The following is a 19,565-nucleotide window of genomic DNA, read 5'->3' as shown; positions in this document are numbered from 1 at the left end:
TATTGTATAAAGTCCATTGAAAGTTGGAAACCATAATATTAGATTAGAAGCACCGAGGTAATCGTGTTCGATGTATGGGGCCTTAAAAACCTATGGTCCGATTTCGGCGATTTTTAGAATGGGGCTGCCACACTATTAACATAGTATTTATGAAAAGTTCTGCACCGATATCTTCACTAGTACTTACTTTATATATTGTAAAGTAAGCGATTTAGATCGTCTTCAAAGTTCTGGTATATAGGAAGTAGGCGTGGTTGTGAAGCGATTTGGCCCATTTTCACAACATATCATTGGGATGTAAGCAAACTATTACAAACCAAGTTTCATTGAAATCGGTCGAGTAGTTCCTGAGATATGGTTTTTGACTCATAAGTGGGCGACGCCGCGCCCATTTTCCATTTTGTAAAAAAATCTGAGTGCAGCTTTCATCTGCCATTTCTTATGTGAAATTTAGTGTTTCTGACGTTTTTCGTTAAAAAGTTAACCCACTTTTAGTAATTTTCAACCTAACTTTTGTATGGGAGGTGGGCGTGGTTATGATCCGATTTCTTTCATTTTTGGACTGCATTAGGAAGTGGCTAAAAAAATGACTGCATTAAGTTTGGTATATATAGCTCTATTGGTTTGCGAGATATGTACAAAAAAACTTAGTAGGGGGCGGCGCCACGCCCACTTACCCAAAAGAATTACATCCAAATATGTCCCTTCAGAGTGCGATCCTTCATACCAAATTTTATTTCCATAGCTTTATTTATGGCTTAGTTATGGCACTTTATGTGTTTTCGGTTTTCGCCATTTTGTGGGTGTGGCAGTGGTCCGATTTTGCTCATTTTCGAAAGCAACCTTCCTATGGTGCCAAGAAATAAGTGTGCCAAGTTTCATCAAGATATCTTAATTTTTACTCAAGTTACAGCTTGCACAGACGGACGGACAGACAGACATTCGGATTTGAACTCCACTCTTCACCCTGATCACTTTGGTATATATAACCCTATATCTAAGTCGTTTAGTTTTGGGTGTTACAAACAACCGTTATGTGAACAAAACTATAATACTCTCTTTAGCAACATTTGTTGCGAGAGTATAAATATAAATTAAAAATAATATAATTTTTCATCAAAAAAATAACACATCGCTGATATTATTTAAATAATTTACTGTCACAACTTTAAATTAGCTTTTTACAACTTAGATCTTTTGAAAGCTTTTCTCGACATTCTACCACTTTTAACAAAAAAATTAATTAGAAATAATACAATTTTTCATCGAAAAGATTACGCATCGCTGGTATTATGTAAATAATTAACTGTCACAACTTTAAATAAGCGTTTTACAACTTAGAGCTTTTGAAAGCTTTTCTCGACAATCTTATACTTCTAAATAAATTTTAATTTAATTTTTTTAAATGTTTCTATTTTGTTTCGTCGATTATTTCCGTTTACCTTTTGACTGTGTCCCAATAGCTCCATATTTCCCATCCACCAGGTAATCTTCGATGGTGGTCTCGAGCCAAAGGCCTGACACTCAATTTCGTATTTGCGATCAGCAGACATCGGTTGATTATTGAAAGATATCTCCACCAAAAGCGGACGCACTGAAAATATATTCAATTTAAAGACAATGTCGAAAAATTACAATTAATTAAAAAATAAAATATTTAAATGTCACAATCACTTGAAAATAAATTCAATTAATTTCATAATTTAAATTATAATTAATTTTACGCTAAGCCTTTTATTTTAACGCCACAATTGTATAACACTTAAATATACATTTTTCAGTTATTAGTTTTAGAACACTTATTTTTATTAAAATATTGAGTTTTAAATTATTATTTTATTTCGAATAAATTGCATAAAATTGCCATTGATTAATTAATCGGGATCAATCAAATATTAGCGTATGTATGCTATACATATATATAATTAATTATTGATTTTAATGACTGCAATTCACATGTGCTTTTTGCATGGCTTAGTTGTTTGTTGCCAACAACTGCAATTAGCAGTAAAGTAATGAGTAAAAACAGAATTGAAAAGTGTGAAACGTTGGCGTAGCTGTAAAAAACTGTTTTTTTTCTCATTTATATAACAATTCAAACTTTTTGTTGCTGTTGTACAAATTTTACGCCGTTAAACAAAGTGTAATACTTTTTAAACGCTTTCAATACAAATGATTTACGCTTTTCACTTATTTCACAATACAAACGCTCACACAGTGGGTTGTTCCGGTGGTGTGACGCAAAAAAGAAAATATTTATAGTGAGTTTCAAATATTTTAAAAACTATTTCTTCTTAACATAAAAATATTTTATTAATCACGAAAAGACTCACGCTATATTATTTGTATGTGAGTTAAAGCAACAATTGAATAAGCATGAACATTAAACTGTCATTTAAAGTGCGTAAAATATTTTTATATTTTTTATACCATTAAATTTTTTATGAAACTGCTAATTTTGCCTTACTGCAAAGCTAATTGGCGCAAAAAGCGCCCCGAGCACATAGTGTATGCGTTGATTTTAAAACCATTTAACTGTAAAAACAATAAAACCACTCACTCCGACCAGCATGTGCTAAGTGCATATTTATTTTTTTGAATTATGAAGTGTGGTTTCGCAGCTGGAAGTGAAAAGTGAGTTGGTTTTTATTTTCATTACTATTTATTTGAGTTTTTATTATGCGTGTGTGCATGCTAAATATTATTTTAATAGGTCGCCGCATACATTTGTGAAAACATGTACAAGCAATTTAAATTTACACATGCAGCAACTGAGGTGTTTATCTATATGAATATGTCTGGTTGGCATGATTTTTAATGCTCGTATAATATGCAATAAGTATTAGAACTGGAGATATTATTTTTACATTCTATAAATTAGTTTAGAATTTGCATTAATCGCAACAGTTTCAGGTTTATAATTATAATTAATTTCCATTAATTATTCAAAGTGAGAAAATAATAATATGAAGCTTGCTTATTTGACTCAATGAAATTTTGTGCAAATCCCTTACGTATGCCAAAAACACTAAATTTTACAGGGGAAATGGCAGAAAGAAGCTGCACTCAGATTTAAATTATTAAAAATGAGCGTGGCGTCGGCCACTTATTGGTCAAAAACCATATCTCAGGAATTATTCAACTGATTTCAATGCGCTGGTAAATAATATTTTCTTGATACCCTAATGACACGGATGAAAAACGAGCGAAATCGGTTTACAACCACGCCTACTTCCCATATTACTCAATTTTCAATTCCATCTGATTCGTTACTTTATAATACAAGCATAAGGAACCAGTGAAGATAGCGGAATAAAGCTTTGTATAAATACTGTATTTGAGCTGTGGCAATACTTGTGGAAAAATTGTCGAAATCGGACAATAAGTTTTCAACACTGCGGATATCGAACATGAAGAACTTAGTGCCTAAGGGTAATTTTTCACTGCAAATATCGGTAAATCTCTCAGATATTTTAATGTAATTCAGAGGAAATCTTTTTCTTCTAATAGTGTGTCTCTGTATCAAAAAAGGTTAAAATCGCGTCATAACTTTCCAGGGTCATAGCTCCCATATATATTATATTCAGATTATCAAACTTCCGGTGGACTTTATATTGCATATATCGATATATGATATGTGAAATATCTTTGCAAAATTAAGTGAGCATACAGTCTAGGTTAAAGTGTACCTTGGTAGTGAAAATCATTCACATCGATTTAGGAATTACCTCAACACATACTATAAATGATGATTTTCGTTATTCTATTGGACTTTATACCGAAAACATGGGTCAAATTGTGTGTCATCTCAATAAAATTATATCAATAAAGTGCGAGTGTATAAAATGTGCGGGTTGCATCCGATCTTAGTCTTTCCCTAATTGTTTTTTTTTTACTTTCATTGTAGATAATAATCTAACCGCATAATATAGCGTGGCAATCTAAAAATATTTCGATCGTTTTTACCATCATGATTTTATAAGCTTAAACTACAATAATTTAATTAATTACACATATTATTTGTTCTGCAATAAAATCACAACATTGTCACTATTAATTGTGGCATTTCACAAAAGCAATAACAAACCGTTGTTTAAAGGCAGGCGTCAACACATTAATCCCCGACAATAAAAATGAAGCGGCGCTAGCGTTGACAAAGTGTGACTGTGCGGTGTAATGCAGTCCCAAAGTCAAGTGTTCGAAACACAGTTGATTTATATTTGCTTGCAACGGCATTGCAACAAAATATTTGTGTTAAAATATTTAGATTAAACAACTAATTTGGAACTACCTCGCGGTAGAAACAAAATTATTTATGAGTTGCGGCCCGTAGACTGTCTTTGTTTACATGCAACCGCTACAATTTTTCTTTTACTTGCAAACATATTACGCTTTCGGTTTAACGGTTTCATGCGGTAAGTATAATGGCAATTTGATAAATGATCGCTGGTCAACCGCTGAAAATTTGTTAATGACGACAGGTGTAGCGTCTCATTGGACATATTAAAGTGAAGTTTGCAGGAAAAAATGTAAAATGTGAAGATATCTACACAGACATTTGAATTTATTGATGCGGTGTTATATTAGCAAATGAAAAATACATTATTATATTTTAAACTACAACTAATTGCAATTGACCAAAATTATAATTAATGTGAAACTAATTATTAGAAGATAATAAAGCTGCATATTGAGCTATTAGTATGAATATAATAAGTTCTAAACTTATTAATATTAATAAGTTTTCCAGCGCTAAAATGTTTAAAAATACATTTTCATATATGTATCGTTAAGCCTGTAAAAGTGTTGTTGCAATTTCGCACTTAAAACACGCTCCATTGATTTCATAACCATTCCTTGCATATATGTAATTAATTTGCAAATTTTCAACCGAATTTCAACGGTATGTATTTGCCTCACATTAAAAATTTTTCATTATGAAAATCTTTAATGCGCTTACTAAGCATGCTAAAATCCCGTTGGTTTGTGGGTGTGCGGTTGCCGCAGTTGTGGCTTTAGTTACAACATTATTGTACCATTAAAATTTAAAATATTTAATTAAAATTAAAACAAGTAAGGAATGGCTAAGTTCGGGTGCAACCGAACATTTTATACTCTCGCAATTTATTGATGTAATTTTATAAAGATAACACAATTCGACCCATATATTCGGTATAAAGTTCAATAGAATAATGAAAATCATCATAAATAGTATATGGGGACTGAGGTAATTCCTAAACCGATTTCACTCGTTTTCACCACCAAGATACAATATATCGAAGACTATACACTCACTTAATTTAATATTACTTATAATTAGGTATATGGGATCTGGGGGAAGTTATGGCCCATTTCAGGTACAGAGAGAAACGTTTATAAGAAAAAAATTCAGAGGGAATGAATTACATTATAATATCTGAGAGATTTATCTATATTTTCGGTGAAAAATTACCCTTAGGCACTGAGTTCTTCATGTTCGATATCAGGGGTCTTGAAAAGTCATGGTCCGATTTTGAGAATTTTTCCACAAGTGTTGTCACAGCTCAAATGCAGTATTTGTGTAAAGTTTTATTCCGATATCTTCATTGGTTCTTAATGTATATATTATAAAGTGAAATATGTAAGTGAAAGAGCCCATTTTCCATTTTGTAAAAAAATCTGAGTGCAGCTTCCTTCTGCCATTTCTGATGTAAAATTTGGTGTTTCGTTTTTTGTTAGTGTGTTAACGCACTTTTAGTAATTTTCAACGTAACCTTTGTATGGGAGGTGGGCCTGGTTATTATCCGATTTCTTTCATTTTTGGACTGTATAAGGAAATAAACGACTGCAGAAAGTTTGGTTTATATAACTTCATTGGTTTGCGAGTTATATACAAAAAACCTATTTGGGGGCGGGTTCACGCTTCCACGATCCTTTGTTCTAAATTTTATTTCCATAGCTTTATTTATGGCTTAGTTATTATATATATTTCTTGGTGACACAATCAACCGTTATGTGAACAAAATTATAATACTCTGTGCAACAGGTTGCGAGAGTATAAAGATCACCGAACGGTGATGTGTAGTCGACCGTTCCACATAAAGATACACATACGCACGCAAGCACTACATTGAAATGCTCCCACATTTGCGTATTTTTGCGTATATGAAAAATTGCTAGCTAAGCGGTGGTTTCAAGTTTGCATAAGTGTGAAGCTGTGCACATATAATATTAACAAATTGTTGCGCTGTGTTGGCATAACTAGCTACTGACTATAACGTGATTCAAACAAAGTTGAAATAAAAAAAAAAAAAACAATATTTTGTTGTGACTCTGTAGGAAAATTTTAATTAAAAATTTGAATTTACTTTAAAGAATATATAAATTAAAATATGAAAATATCAGTGTTTTAAAATATTCGTCATTAATAAATTAATAGAAATCTTAAAAGAACCACTTTTGTCGAAGCCAATATGAGAAAATGGACTCAGGTAATGGTAATCTCATTAAATATTAATCAGTTCATCATATTCACTAAAATTAGGACTATAAACTGGCAATGGAGTACTTCTGGATTACTGCAACAGACAAGAATCATTAATATTTTCCATTTGTGAAATTTCCACATTTATATTACGTATACGACGTGACACATCGCCGCTGATTAGCATTTGGTCATATAACACAACAAAAATAAACAACTTTTTGCGCATTCATTGCGAGTATATAAAACTCGAAAGCAATATATGTAATCCATTGATATAATCGCGGTAAACTGCCATTAATTTAAGTGCTTATACCCTTAAATGATTGCGCTGCGATATGGGAAATTAATATTTATTTTGAAATTATTTTTGTGATAGAGATAGAAATACACACATATATAGTTAGAGAAGCAGCAGTGATTACAAGGGATGGAAATTTTGTTAATTTCAAAATAAAACAAGTGCGGAAAGGCTAAGTTCGGGTGCAACTGAACATTTTATACTCTCGCAATTTATTGATATAATTTTATTAACATAACACACAATTTGACCCATATATTCGGCATAAATTTTAATATATATTTTTTTTAATAAATAAATCTGAGTGCAGCTACCATCTGTTATTTCTTCTGCAAAATTTAGTGTTTCTGACGTTTTTTGTTAGTGAGTTAACCAACTTTTAGTAATTTTCAACATAACCTTTGTATGGGTGGGCGTGGTTATCATCCGATTTCAACTATTTCCATGGTGTGTGGTGGACCGACTGCAGAAAATTTGGTTTATATAGTTTTAATGGTTTGTGAGTTATATACAAATAACCGATTTGTGGGCGGGCCACGCTCGCTTCTCCAAAAAAATTACACCCAAATATGCCCCTTCCTAGTGCGATCCTTTGTACCAAATTTTACTTCCACCATTTCCCCATTTTCGAAAGCAACCATCATCATTGTCCCAAGGAATATTTGTGCCAAGTTTCGTCAAGATATCCAAATTTTTACTCAAGTTATAGCTTGCACGGACAGACAGACGGACAGACGAACGGACAGACAGACATACGGATTTCAAATCGACTCGTCACCCTGATCACTTTGGTATATATGACTCTATATCTAATTCTTTTAGTTTTAGGTGTTACAAACAACCGTTATGTGAACAAAACTATAATACTCTCTTAACAACTTTAGTTTCGAGAGTATAGAAATATCGATAAGGACTGAAAATGATTGATATACTATTGTATATCTGTATTAAACGTAAATCAACATAATTTGTTAAACTTTGAATTTTTTAATCGCATACAGAAGTATGTAACAAATGAGCAAATTTCAAAGTTGGCCCAATCTTGACTACGGTGACGATATTGATTAACTTCTTCACAGCCAGTCTTGTTCTATAGCAAAGTCGTGGTTTATTTATGTTACGCAGCACGATAACAGCTCACACTACTTGTAATTACGAAAATCTAAATTGTCGCATTGAGATCATCGACATGTATGTTTTTATCGCCAAAAAAGGTCATTCAATCAGCCATTTATGGTTATTATATTGTGGTTTCATGCCAGGAACACGATGAATAAGCTCCTCTTTCGAGGCCATCAAGTGACAGAAATCTGTTAGAAATCTTATTCTTCCAACTGCTGGAACTTCAAGGAATATTCTCAAAAAAGGAATTACCGAAATCGGTTCAGCTATTCTCGAGTTATTTAAATAAATGAAATTAAAACGTTTCACAAATCAATAAGCGTTATAACTTTACACAGTTGTTAACTAAACAATGTACATTTGTAGTTTAGCATTTGTCTTGTTGTATTTCCATTATACTTTATATTTAATGCACAAACAGTAAATGTCAACTAAACAAATAGACTATGGCAAAGGTGACAATGTGTTGCCAGTTCGATATTTGAACTCAATACCGAAACACTAAGGAAACAAATAAATAACGGCGAAACAAATAGCAAATTATAGGGGGCACTGTCAGTGGCATTTGGTATTGCCCTAACGATATTTGTACAAAATTTGTGACAAATAAACACATGATAATGCGCTATATTATAATATTGCCATTATAGGTTGTTATTACAGTGGGTATTTCTAAGAAAGTATTTAACTTTATACTTATTTCAACAAAGAAATTGTGTGAGTAATGTTGCCACTAAGATTGCTAGGAGGCCAATAGATAATTTAGTTTTAAACAGCAGCTTTATGTTTTCCAGTATTAGGTCTAAAGCTTAAAAATAATTTTGAATTTTTTTTTTATAATTATAATATTACAAAAAATACTTTCGAGTCACCCTGTAAAACCTGTTTTAGACATAAGAAATAAGTAAACCTGTGTGCACACAAAAACGAAACTATTTGCTTCTATATGAAATCACGTGCTACCGAAATATCAATACACCTGCTATTGTTGTATTTATTGAACGAAGTTATTTGTTTGCTTATTGATTTTGTTACCAAATAGTTTTGCTTTTTTGATGTTTGAATTTATTACGCAATTATAGCTGTTTCTACTAATACTCATTATTAGACCAATATTTTTTAAACAATATTAAATATTTATATAAATTTTTTTTTTAATTGTTTGCAATTTTTTAAATTATACAACTTAATCAACAACAATATCCTATAGTTAGAATTTTCTATATTATTTAATAATACTATCTATATTGAAGGATGGGATCATGGAGTTCACGTAAGTGAGGAAAGTTTTTTATTGTCATTTACTTGGGAGTGGCCAGAAACGAGTCTTCTCCACATGGTTCAAGCAGCTCACGACTTCCAGTTTTAGACGAAGTATCGTCTGGGTAGTCAACAAACAGCAGTTTGGAGGCGAGCTAAAGTGAGAAGGCGAAGCCCGCTTCTGCGGTTGTGCGTAGGATTTGGGACCCACCACATACAAACGAAGTAACAATGAACAAGTAAGGAAAGGCTAAGTTCGGGTGCAACTGAACATTTTATACTCTCGCAATTTTTTAAAGAAATTTTATAAAGATAACACACAAATTTACCCATAAATTCGGCATAAAGTTTAATAAAATAACGAAAATCGTCATATATAGATATGAGGGCTGAGGGAATTCCTGAACCGATTTCATTCAATTTCACCAGCAAGGTGCACTATATCCAATACTATACGCTCACTTAATTTTGATAAGATATATCACATATTAACCAATACATATATGCTTAATAAAGCCCAACGAATTTTTGAAAAACCTATAATTAGGTATATGGGAGGTAGAGGGTGATATTTTTGAGAAACCTATAATTACTAGGAGATGTTGTGACCCGATTTTAATAATTTTTGGAACAGAGACACACTATTGGAAGAAAACAATTTCCTCTGAATTACATTAAATTATCTGAGAGATTTACCCATATTTTCGGTTAAAATTTAACCTAAGGCCCTGAGTTCAACATGTTCGATATCTGGGGCCTTGAAAAGTTATGGTCCGTTTTCGACAATTTTTTCACAAGTGAAGCCAGAGATGATATGCACTATTTGTGTAAAGTTTTATTCCGCTATCTTCATTGGTTCCTTATGTTTACATTATAAAGTGGAGGAATAAGATGGAATTCAAAATTGAGTTATAAGGAAAGTAGTCGTGGCAGTGCGAAGGAGATAGATAAGTGGCGCATTATCATCGACTCGGCTATAACCGGCTAAACGATTGCAACGCCAAACATATACATACATTTTAATACAGAGACATATGTTACTAATCTGCCATGGTGCACTGTACAATATATTTGTATACTAATAAAATATAATATATTAAAATTGTCAGCGATAACTGCTTCTTTGTTAAATATTAAAAATTACAATTTATTATAAATTCTTTTAAGCATTTAACTTCATACTCACAATACAATTCAATGGTGATATTGTTGGAGACATATTTCTTATGGAAATTACTCGCTTGACACGTGAACACTGCATGTTGATGTACGCGTGACAAATTCTTTACTAACAGTCTGCTTTTAATTATGCCATCTACTGATAAATCCACTATACTGTTCTGTATATGACCATGCCAGAGCCAAGTTACCGTAGGCGGTGGCGAACCTGTAAGTTAAGAAAAAATTTATTTAAAAGAAAGTCACATATGAGAAGCTGAATTAAATGGAAAGAGCACTGTTCGGAGCAGCTCCTTCCAAAATAGAACGCACTAGTTGTAACTAATTTAAGTAAATTTATATTTACATATGTACCATACTCTGTGGTGAAAAACTGTTCTAAATCATTATTAGTAATTGTTATCTGGTCACTCTAATTTACTCGTATGCATACCTGAGCTTAACGACACTTATTATTGCACTTTATCATTACCCTTTATCCTTAATTCGTTAATACATACAGACATGCAAGCAATAGTTGTGCTCTAGCTTAGCTTTAAGCAAATTATTTCGTTGAGATCGTTTCTAACATTCGCCGCCAGCAGACGTACCAGATCAACTAAATTCACCAGCCACGTAACTTTCATTTCGTTGTTTTAAATATAATAAATTAATAAATAATAATTATATATTTTCGTTGTTTGATTTCGCGATTCATAGCTATCAAAAAAGCTTGGTAGCTCAACATCTGGTGACCCCGACGTGATCGCTGTGTGAATTTAGTTGTGAAATAGTGAAAATTCGGTTTAAACATTACTGCAATTGAAATTGTACGTTGCATTGTTAGTGGACATAACTTTACATACAGTAAGCGATCGTTAAAGTGAGCAAGTTGTTAAAATTCAATTTGTATTTCTGCAAAATCTTGTGGTGTGATTTTCAATAAAAAGTAAATTAGAAAATATCGGTAAATCGGTACCGCTTCGTAGCGCGACTTTCTAGAATCAGTTAAAACGGAAAACGGTAAAACTTAAGCACCGTACATCGGGTGCCGCTATTATCTCAAACGGTTCAGTACAGTTATCGACCACGCGTAACAGGTTGATCACCTCGTTTTAAAACTTTTTTGAATTGTCGATGAATAATATCAACGGTACTCCAATTGGGGCAATTGGAGAAAATTCGGCAAATGAAAGCCCCATAAGCCAACATTCCCCTACGGATAGGGTAACTCTTTTGAAGTTAAGGACACGAGCTATGTTTAAGCGTCTTGAAAGCTTGTATACAGATATGGATTCGGAGCGGTTGCAGAGTTTGGATGAATATGCTGTTGCGGCAGTAATTGATTCATTAAATGAGCTGAAATCTAACTTCATGGCTGCGCACGCCAGTTTAGAAGAACATGATATTGATTCTATAGGCAGTGAGTTAGTTATCCAATTTGATGCAACTTTAGTTAAGCTGAAAGCTACCCTACAACGCGAAATTGGAAAACGTAGCGGATCTCAGCATTGCTCCACTTTCAGGACCAGCAACAACGAATCTCAACCTATCATAGTGAACACCAATCGTTCACGCTTACCATTATTAACGTTGCCTAAATTCAGTGGCTCATATATAGAGTGGACAAATTTCTCTTCGATGTTCAGTTCCGTCATCGACAAGGACAGCGACCTCACACGAGTGGACAAACTTCAGCATTTACGTTCCTGCTTGAGCGGTGCAGCTCTTGACACCATACGATCTTTGGAAATTAATGAGGCTAACTACAAAATTGCATTAGATCTTCTTAGTAAACGATTCGATAATAAACGTCTTATCTTTCAGGCACATATCAGGGAGATCTTCGGGATGGACAAAGCAGATGCTACAGTCGGCAAGCTGCGAGCGTTGACGGATAAAGTCACTTCGCACATACGAGCGTTGCAGTCACTTGGATCAAAGGAACAAATAGCGGATTGCATAGTGGTACAGTTCTTAATCCAGAAATTTGACAAAGTAACTCAAGCAAAATGGGAAGAAAGTTGTCCAATAAGCGAGTTACCATCGTGGGAATCATTGTCAACATTTTTAGAACATCGATGTCGAACACTTGAAAACGTGGATTATGCAATGCAAACACAAACTGATACTTTTGGTAAAACTTGTAAAACCGTGAGTTCACATCAAAGAAAATCATTTATTGCGTCAAATACATTATTGAGTGGTTGTGTATTTTGTGGATGCGCTGAGCATCTGATTTATAATTGTCAACGGTTTACCAATTTGTCACCTAACCTTCGCCAGAAAGAGGTTAAAAAACTTTCGCTTTGTTTAAATTGTTTGAAGAAAGGCCATCAGATGCGAGATTGCAAATCTAGTTATTGTCGAAAATGTCATTCGAAACATCACACTCTTTTACATTTTGATCGGTTACCATTAACGAACAATCAAGGGATACCCTTACAACCAACAGCGGTTCAAGCTAATGCAATGACTGCAACGCTGCCAGCGCAGCCTAACGTCTCTGCTTCCCGATCTCCATCTGATGTCGTGCTTTTAGCCACTGCGATTATTTTAGTTAAAAATCGTGCTGGAACTTTCGTACCTTGTCGCTCTCTTTTGGACTCTGGCTCACAGATTCATTTCGTTACAAATCGTTTCGCAAATCAACTTCAACTGCATAAATCTAAATCGTTCGCTTCAGTGTCAGGCATTGGAGATGCAAGCTTTTCAACGGATGGATATTCAGTCGATATTGTTCTGAAGTCGCGGACTTCAGATTACTCAACAAACATTACTGCTCTCGTCGCTCAAACTATTACTGATAATCAACCTGGTGTTTCCGTCAACACCGAGGAGTGGAACGCTCCTTCGAACATTCAGCTAGCTGATCCAACATTCTACATACCACAACGTATCGATATGCTCATCGGAGCAGGACTCTTCTTTGACCTCATTTGCGTAGGACAGATTAAGTTGGCAGCTGGATTGCCCCTTCTTCAGAAGACTCGGCTGGGATGGGTGTTATCTGGAGGTGGACAACAAACCCCTAAACTATCAACATTTATTGTAAGTAAAAGATCGTCGAGTAAAATTGGTTCCTGTACACAACTAGATGAATTAGTACGTCGATTTTGGGAAATTGAACATGTTCATGAACCAATCTCTAAAGCCTCTAAGGAAGACCTCGAGTGTGAGGACCATTTTAAACATAATTATTCACGTTTATCGTCAGGCGAGTATTCGGTTCACTTGCCCATGAAGCGCAGCCCGGATTCACTTGGTAATTCATATTCAGCTGCTAGACGCAGATTCGAAAACATTGAACGTAAACTTGGTCGGAATCCTGATTTAAAGGCAAAATACAGCACATTCATGCATGAATACTTGGATCTTGGTCATATGTCGTTAGTCCTTAGCGGAAAGAGTTCGGAATGTAAATACTTTCTACCTCATCATTGCGTCATTAAGGACGACAGTACTTCAACGAAACTGCGAGTTGTTTTCGACGGTTCTGCGGCAACAACTTCAGGATTATCTTTAAACGACATACTTATGACGGGTCCTACCATACAACCCAAACTTTTCAATATTCTTATTCGCTTTCGTACATTTCCAATCGCACTCACAGGAGATGTATGTAAAATGTATCGATGTGTTCGCGTAGCTGCCCCAGACAACATGCTTCAGTGTATACTTTGGCGAGATTCTCCAAACGATGACATACGCATATACAATTTAAACACGGTCACATACGGAACCAAGCCCGCTGCGTTCCTGGCTATACGGACTATGCATCAACTAGCCTTGGATGAATCCTCATCATATCCTCTTGGTTCTCAAATTGTTCTCCGAGATTTTTACGTAGATGATCTTATCTCCGGAGGAAACACAGTAGAAGAAGTACGAGAGATCAGACAGCAAACCACAACATTACTTTCTAAAGGTCGTTTTCAGTTAAGGAAATGGTGCTCTAACAACTCAGACGTTATCAGCGAAGTTCCTGTTGCTGATAGGGAAAGTTTTCTTAGTTTTGATGACTTCAGCGACATTACGAAAACTTTGGGACTCGTTTGGAATCCATTCAAAGATGTTTTTTTGTTTAAATATACACCCCAGCAAACATCAGAAAAATGTTCTAAACGTTCCGTATTGTCTACCATAGCACGCTTTTACGATCCGCTAGGACTGCTTGGCCCAACGCTTACTAGAGCAAAAATTCTGTTGCAAAGGATGTGGAGAGATAAGCTCGAGTGGGACGAAAGTTTACCACATTCAATGCGCACTGCATGGTTAGACTTTTGTAATGATTTTATTGATCTACAACACACATCCTTTCCGCGCTACGCTCTTAAGCCTGATTCTACTATTCAAATACACGCATTTTGTGATGCCAGCCTGGAAGCATACGGCGCTTGTATCTACGTTCGCTCGATCAAGGATGGCATTGTTCAAGTTCACTTGCTATGCTCTAAAGCCCGCGTTGCACCTCTAAAAACACTCACAGTACCTAAGTTAGAACTTTGTGCAGCTGCTCTACTTGCACAATTAGTAGCTGAATTAACAAAAATGAATATTTTCAATTGCTCTTATTATTGCTGGTCAGATTCATCTGTGGTCCTCTCATGGCTGCGAGAGGAACCCTCAAAGTTCAACGTATTTGTCGCCAATCGCATCAGCGCCATACAACAATTAACACAAGGCATGCAGTGGTGTTACGTTCCCACGTCTATGAATCCTGCTGATATACTATCAAAGGGTGCGACACCAAGGGAGCTCCTACATTCAAAGCTTTGGATGCATGGTCCTCAGTTTTTAGAAAACGTTGAATCTTTTTGGCCGCAACCATGCGCATCTCAGACTCATCTGCCTGAAACTCGTCAAAAGGTCTTACTAATCTCATCGGATGAACCCGACATAACTCTTTCGTTCAAATATATTAACTCGTTTGGAACAATGCAACGTATCTTTGGATACATATACAAATTTATAAACATCAATAAATCACAAAAAAGGTCACAGCTCACAACTGCAGAAATTTATGGTGGAACTCAGCTGCTCATACGCCTTGCCCAAAGAGCGCAGTTATGGCCAGAAATCGTCGCTTTGAAGAAAAATAATTTTGTTCACACATCAAGCAAAATCGCTTCGCTATCACCATTTTTGGATGACTTTGGAGTTTTACGAGTTGGAGGCCGCTTAAAGAAATCAACACTGAACTTTGACGCGCGCCATCCAAGCATTTTACCAAAGGATCATCCATTAACATCGTCAATAATCACTTATTTTCATCGGAAGTATCTTCATGCAGGTCCTCAGTCTCTACTTGCCTCCATTCGTATGCGATTTTGGCCTATAGGTGGCAGAAAAACCATCGCGCGCGTATTACGTAATTCTATCATTTGCTGTAGGTCGAGACCCCGACTCGTCGAACACATCATGGCTGACTTGCCAAAAGAACGCATCCAGAGCTCGCACGCCTTTGTCGTAACAGGCGTAGACTACTGTGGACCATTTTATTACAAACCCGAAACGCGTAACAAAGCACCTCAAAAATGCTACGTGAGCGTCTTCATTTGCTTCACCACAAAGGCTGTATGGATGGAACTAGTAAAGGATCTCTCAACCGGCTCTTTTCTTGATGCACTTAAGCGCTTTATAGCTACTCGTGGTATACCAAGTTGCATCTGGTCAGACAACGCTACAAACTTTGTTGGCGCCAAGAACGAGCTGAAAGATTTACGCGAACTATTCCTTAGCGAAAATCATAACAAACAAATTCACACATACTGTCTCGATAATGGAATTGACTGGCGGTTTATACCCCCTCGATCGCCACACTTTGGTGGCCTTTGGGAGGCAGCAGTAAAAATGGCAAAAAAGCACTTCTATCGTTCTGTTGGTGCATCGCTTCTTGGTTTTGATGAATTACGCACTCTAGTTTGTCAAATCTCAGCGATTATTAATTCACGACCCCTTGTACCACTTTCAGAAAACCCAGAAGATCTTGATGTATTGACGCCCGGGCATTTCCTTATTGGCGGTCCTCTTATCGCTATTCCTGAGCCTAATCTCACACTTCTAAACTACAATCGTTTAGATCGTTGGCAGCGCGCTACCTACATACAACAAATATTTTGGAAGCGGTGGAGTGAAGAATATCTCACTAATCTACAACAGCGCACCAAGTGGCAGACACCTCGCTTAAATATCCAGATCAATGACATCGTGTGCATTAAGGACGAGAACTCAGCACCTCTCAAGTGGCCTTTAGCTCGTGTTACAGAAATCGTTACTGGAGCAGACGGTGTTGCGAGAGTAGCTATACTACGCACAGCTGCCGGCATAACGCGTCGAGCTGTCAGCAAATTGTGCATCCTTCCTGTCAGAGATTCTCTTGAAAGTGGGACCTTTCAACGGGGGGAGGATGTTCGGAGCAGCTCCTTCCAAAATAGAACGCACTAGTTGTAACTAATTTAAGTAAATTTATATTTACATATGTACCATACTCTGTGGTGAAAAACTGTTCTAAATCATTATTAGTAATTGTTATCTGGTCACTCTAATTTACTCGTATGCATACCTGAGCTTAACGACACTTATTATTGCACTTTATCATTACCCTTTATCCTTAATTCGTTAATACATACAGACATGCAAGCAATAGTTGTGCTCTAGCTTAGCTTTAAGCAAATTATTTCGTTGAGATCGTTTCTAACATTCGCCGCCAGCAGACGTACCAGATCAACTAAATTCACCAGCCACGTAACTTTCATTTCGTTGTTTTAAATATAATAAATTAATAAATAATAATTATATATTTTCGTTGTTTGATTTCGCGATTCATAGCTATCAAAAAAGCTTGGTAGCTCAACAAGCACAAATATTATATATTATTTATATATTAATTGTTTTAATGGTAGACGCTGTATGCATGCAGTTTGTTGTTGCTACAAATATATATCTTATATCTGTCACACTAAATACCACTTATGCCAAACTATTAAGGCAACATAATTCACATTTTTGTCCATGACATAAATTCGTTAAATATGATTTATGTTACCGTTTGTCTACATACACACGGGAATATCTAGATTTTGTATGTTTATTTGTAATGTGCTTGTTAATTTAGGTCATTTTAGCTTGACTCCATTAGCAGTGATAATGTGTGAGCCATTTAGCATGTAAATGTTTATTGTCAAGGAGTGGGTGTAATATTAATTAAATATGTAGTTACTTCTTAACCTTAAGAGCCAAAGAGTAGTCTAAACTTAGGTTAACATTTTAGGCCAAGCAAATAAATTTATTTTAGTTTAAACAACGTAACAAAATTACAGTTGGTAGTTATTAAAACTTTAGTGCTTTATAATGGAAAAGTTTACTTTAAATATTAATGTTATGTAAATATAGATAAAATTCACATTTGACATGTTGCACTAAATATGTTGAATTTTATACATTTTATTTCCAAACATTTTAATAAGTAATTAATTTTTTGCTTTAGGGGGCTATTCCAGTGTAACCCATGAAAAATTAGGTAATTTTCGTGAATTTTTTTTAAGAAAGTATTAGATCGAATGTTTCGAAGCTTCTTGGGCATAATAAGGTATACTTTCAGCTATATTCTAAGATTTTTTTTTTACAAAAATATTGAGAAATAACAAAGTTATATGCTGTCTAGGGAGGTACCAAAAACAAAAATAGTTCCCCAACTGCTGACATGATTCCGGCCGAATGAGTATCTGAAACTAAAAAATTCAAAAATGGTATTAAAGTTGAAGATATTTCCTATACAATGACTTATGATTTTTGAAAAATATCAAAAATTAACAAAATGGCGTAGTTCTGAAAAAATTTCGTTTTTTGGGTAAAAAATGGTAGTTTCAAATAGACAATTTTCAACAAATCAAAGATAGTAGGTCATTGTAGAGTAAATAATTTCAAGAACATTCAGTTTAAATTTGAAGTTGATCGGTCAATTTCTCCTTGAGTTATGATGTCAGCAGTTTGGAAAAATGTCGTTTCGAGAAAAAAGCGTTTAAAATTTCGACTATGGCGGCTTATGCCTCCGAGCGGTCGCTCTTTAGAACTCTGCCATTCAAAAACTATTTTTGAAAGTGTAAACTATCGAATAAGCAAAAACTAAAAAAAATTGATATTTTGAAAAGGTATAGCCCCTTAACATTACCAAGAACCATATGAACAATGATTTTTATATACATATATTGTTTCGAAAGTACAAGTATACAAGAAAGTATACAGTGGTTGAAAATATTTTATAAAAAGATTTTTGCAGTGTGACCTCCATTTGGGGGCTTAATATGTCAAAAATTATTAGTTATGCTAATTTTGAGTCATTTAAGCCTTTTCTCTTCTGCGATCCTCTCTCTCTTTTACCACCGCCGGAAGTGAGTGTTTTGTAAATTTTCAACCACGTCGCGTCTGCCAGAAATGTGCACATCCATTAAGGAAATTGCATTTTATTTATATTTTGGAACTTAAAGTAAGTGCTTTTACAAAGTGCAATCAAAAAATATATAAATGACAAAAATAAGAAGAAAATACGAAAATGTGTAGAACGAAAGAACAAATGAGCTTCACGCGAATGATCTGCGCAATGAAGTGAAGTAGGAAGCGCACACAAAAGTTTTGTATACAAAAACTGCGCGTTAAATAGACATACAAGCAAATGCTAGCAGCATTTCTATACTCGTTAAGGCTTACAAATTTATGTCGTATTACAAAGAACCTAACATAAGTATGTATACGCGATGTCTCTTCGTTTGGCAGACAATTTGTTGCAGCGGCCAAGTAGCCTCGTTAGAGGAAATTTTTAAGAAAAAAAACGGAAAAAGAGATAGCCGATTGGCGTCAGAGCGTCAGAAAGCCAATTTTGTGTCGTGTGAAAAAATGGTCTATAACATAAAGCACAACCAATAATAGCAAAAAGAATTTGACTGCCAAACAGTATGAGTTGGCCATAACAATAAGCCCAAATAGCTGGATTGTGTTGATGGACCCAAATAAAATACAACAAGCAAGAACAAAATGCCAAGCAGACACTGCAAGTAGGAAGTGCGAAGCTAACCGTTAATGCTGTATATAACCAGGAAAGGAAACGAACGAAGATAGTAAATACGTTTTCAGTCAAACGGCATACATTCGCGACCTGTAAGCAGAGTTACATAAAGCACACACACATATTATATATATTTACGGAAAGGCAGGCCAAAGCAGGGTCTGGCTGTTGTGTCGAAACGTTGTCTGAACGCTCTT

The 19,565-nt window shown here is 35.0% G+C and overlaps 1 protein-coding gene across 1 annotated transcript in view; it reads right to left on the bottom strand.

The window, feature by feature from the left end:
- LOC105219085 (uncharacterized) overlaps nucleotides 1-19,565 on the bottom strand; it is a 128,103-nt gene that overhangs the window by 43,794 nt on the left and 64,744 nt on the right. Inside the window, exons 6-7 of the mRNA XM_054232932.1 lie at nucleotides 10,333-10,533; nucleotides 1,443-1,594 (exon numbers count right to left, since the gene is read on the bottom strand). Coding sequence (XP_054088907.1) covers nucleotides 1,443-1,594; nucleotides 10,333-10,533 — 353 coding nt within the window. The remainder of the gene's footprint in view (nucleotides 1-1,442; nucleotides 1,595-10,332; nucleotides 10,534-19,565) is intronic.

This window comes from Zeugodacus cucurbitae, chromosome 2, assembly GCF_028554725.1.
Source record: "Zeugodacus cucurbitae isolate PBARC_wt_2022May chromosome 2, idZeuCucr1.2, whole genome shotgun sequence".
NCBI classification, from domain to species: domain Eukaryota; kingdom Metazoa; phylum Arthropoda; class Insecta; order Diptera; family Tephritidae; genus Zeugodacus; species Zeugodacus cucurbitae.
This window is presented reverse-complemented; position numbering and strand designations above follow the sequence as displayed.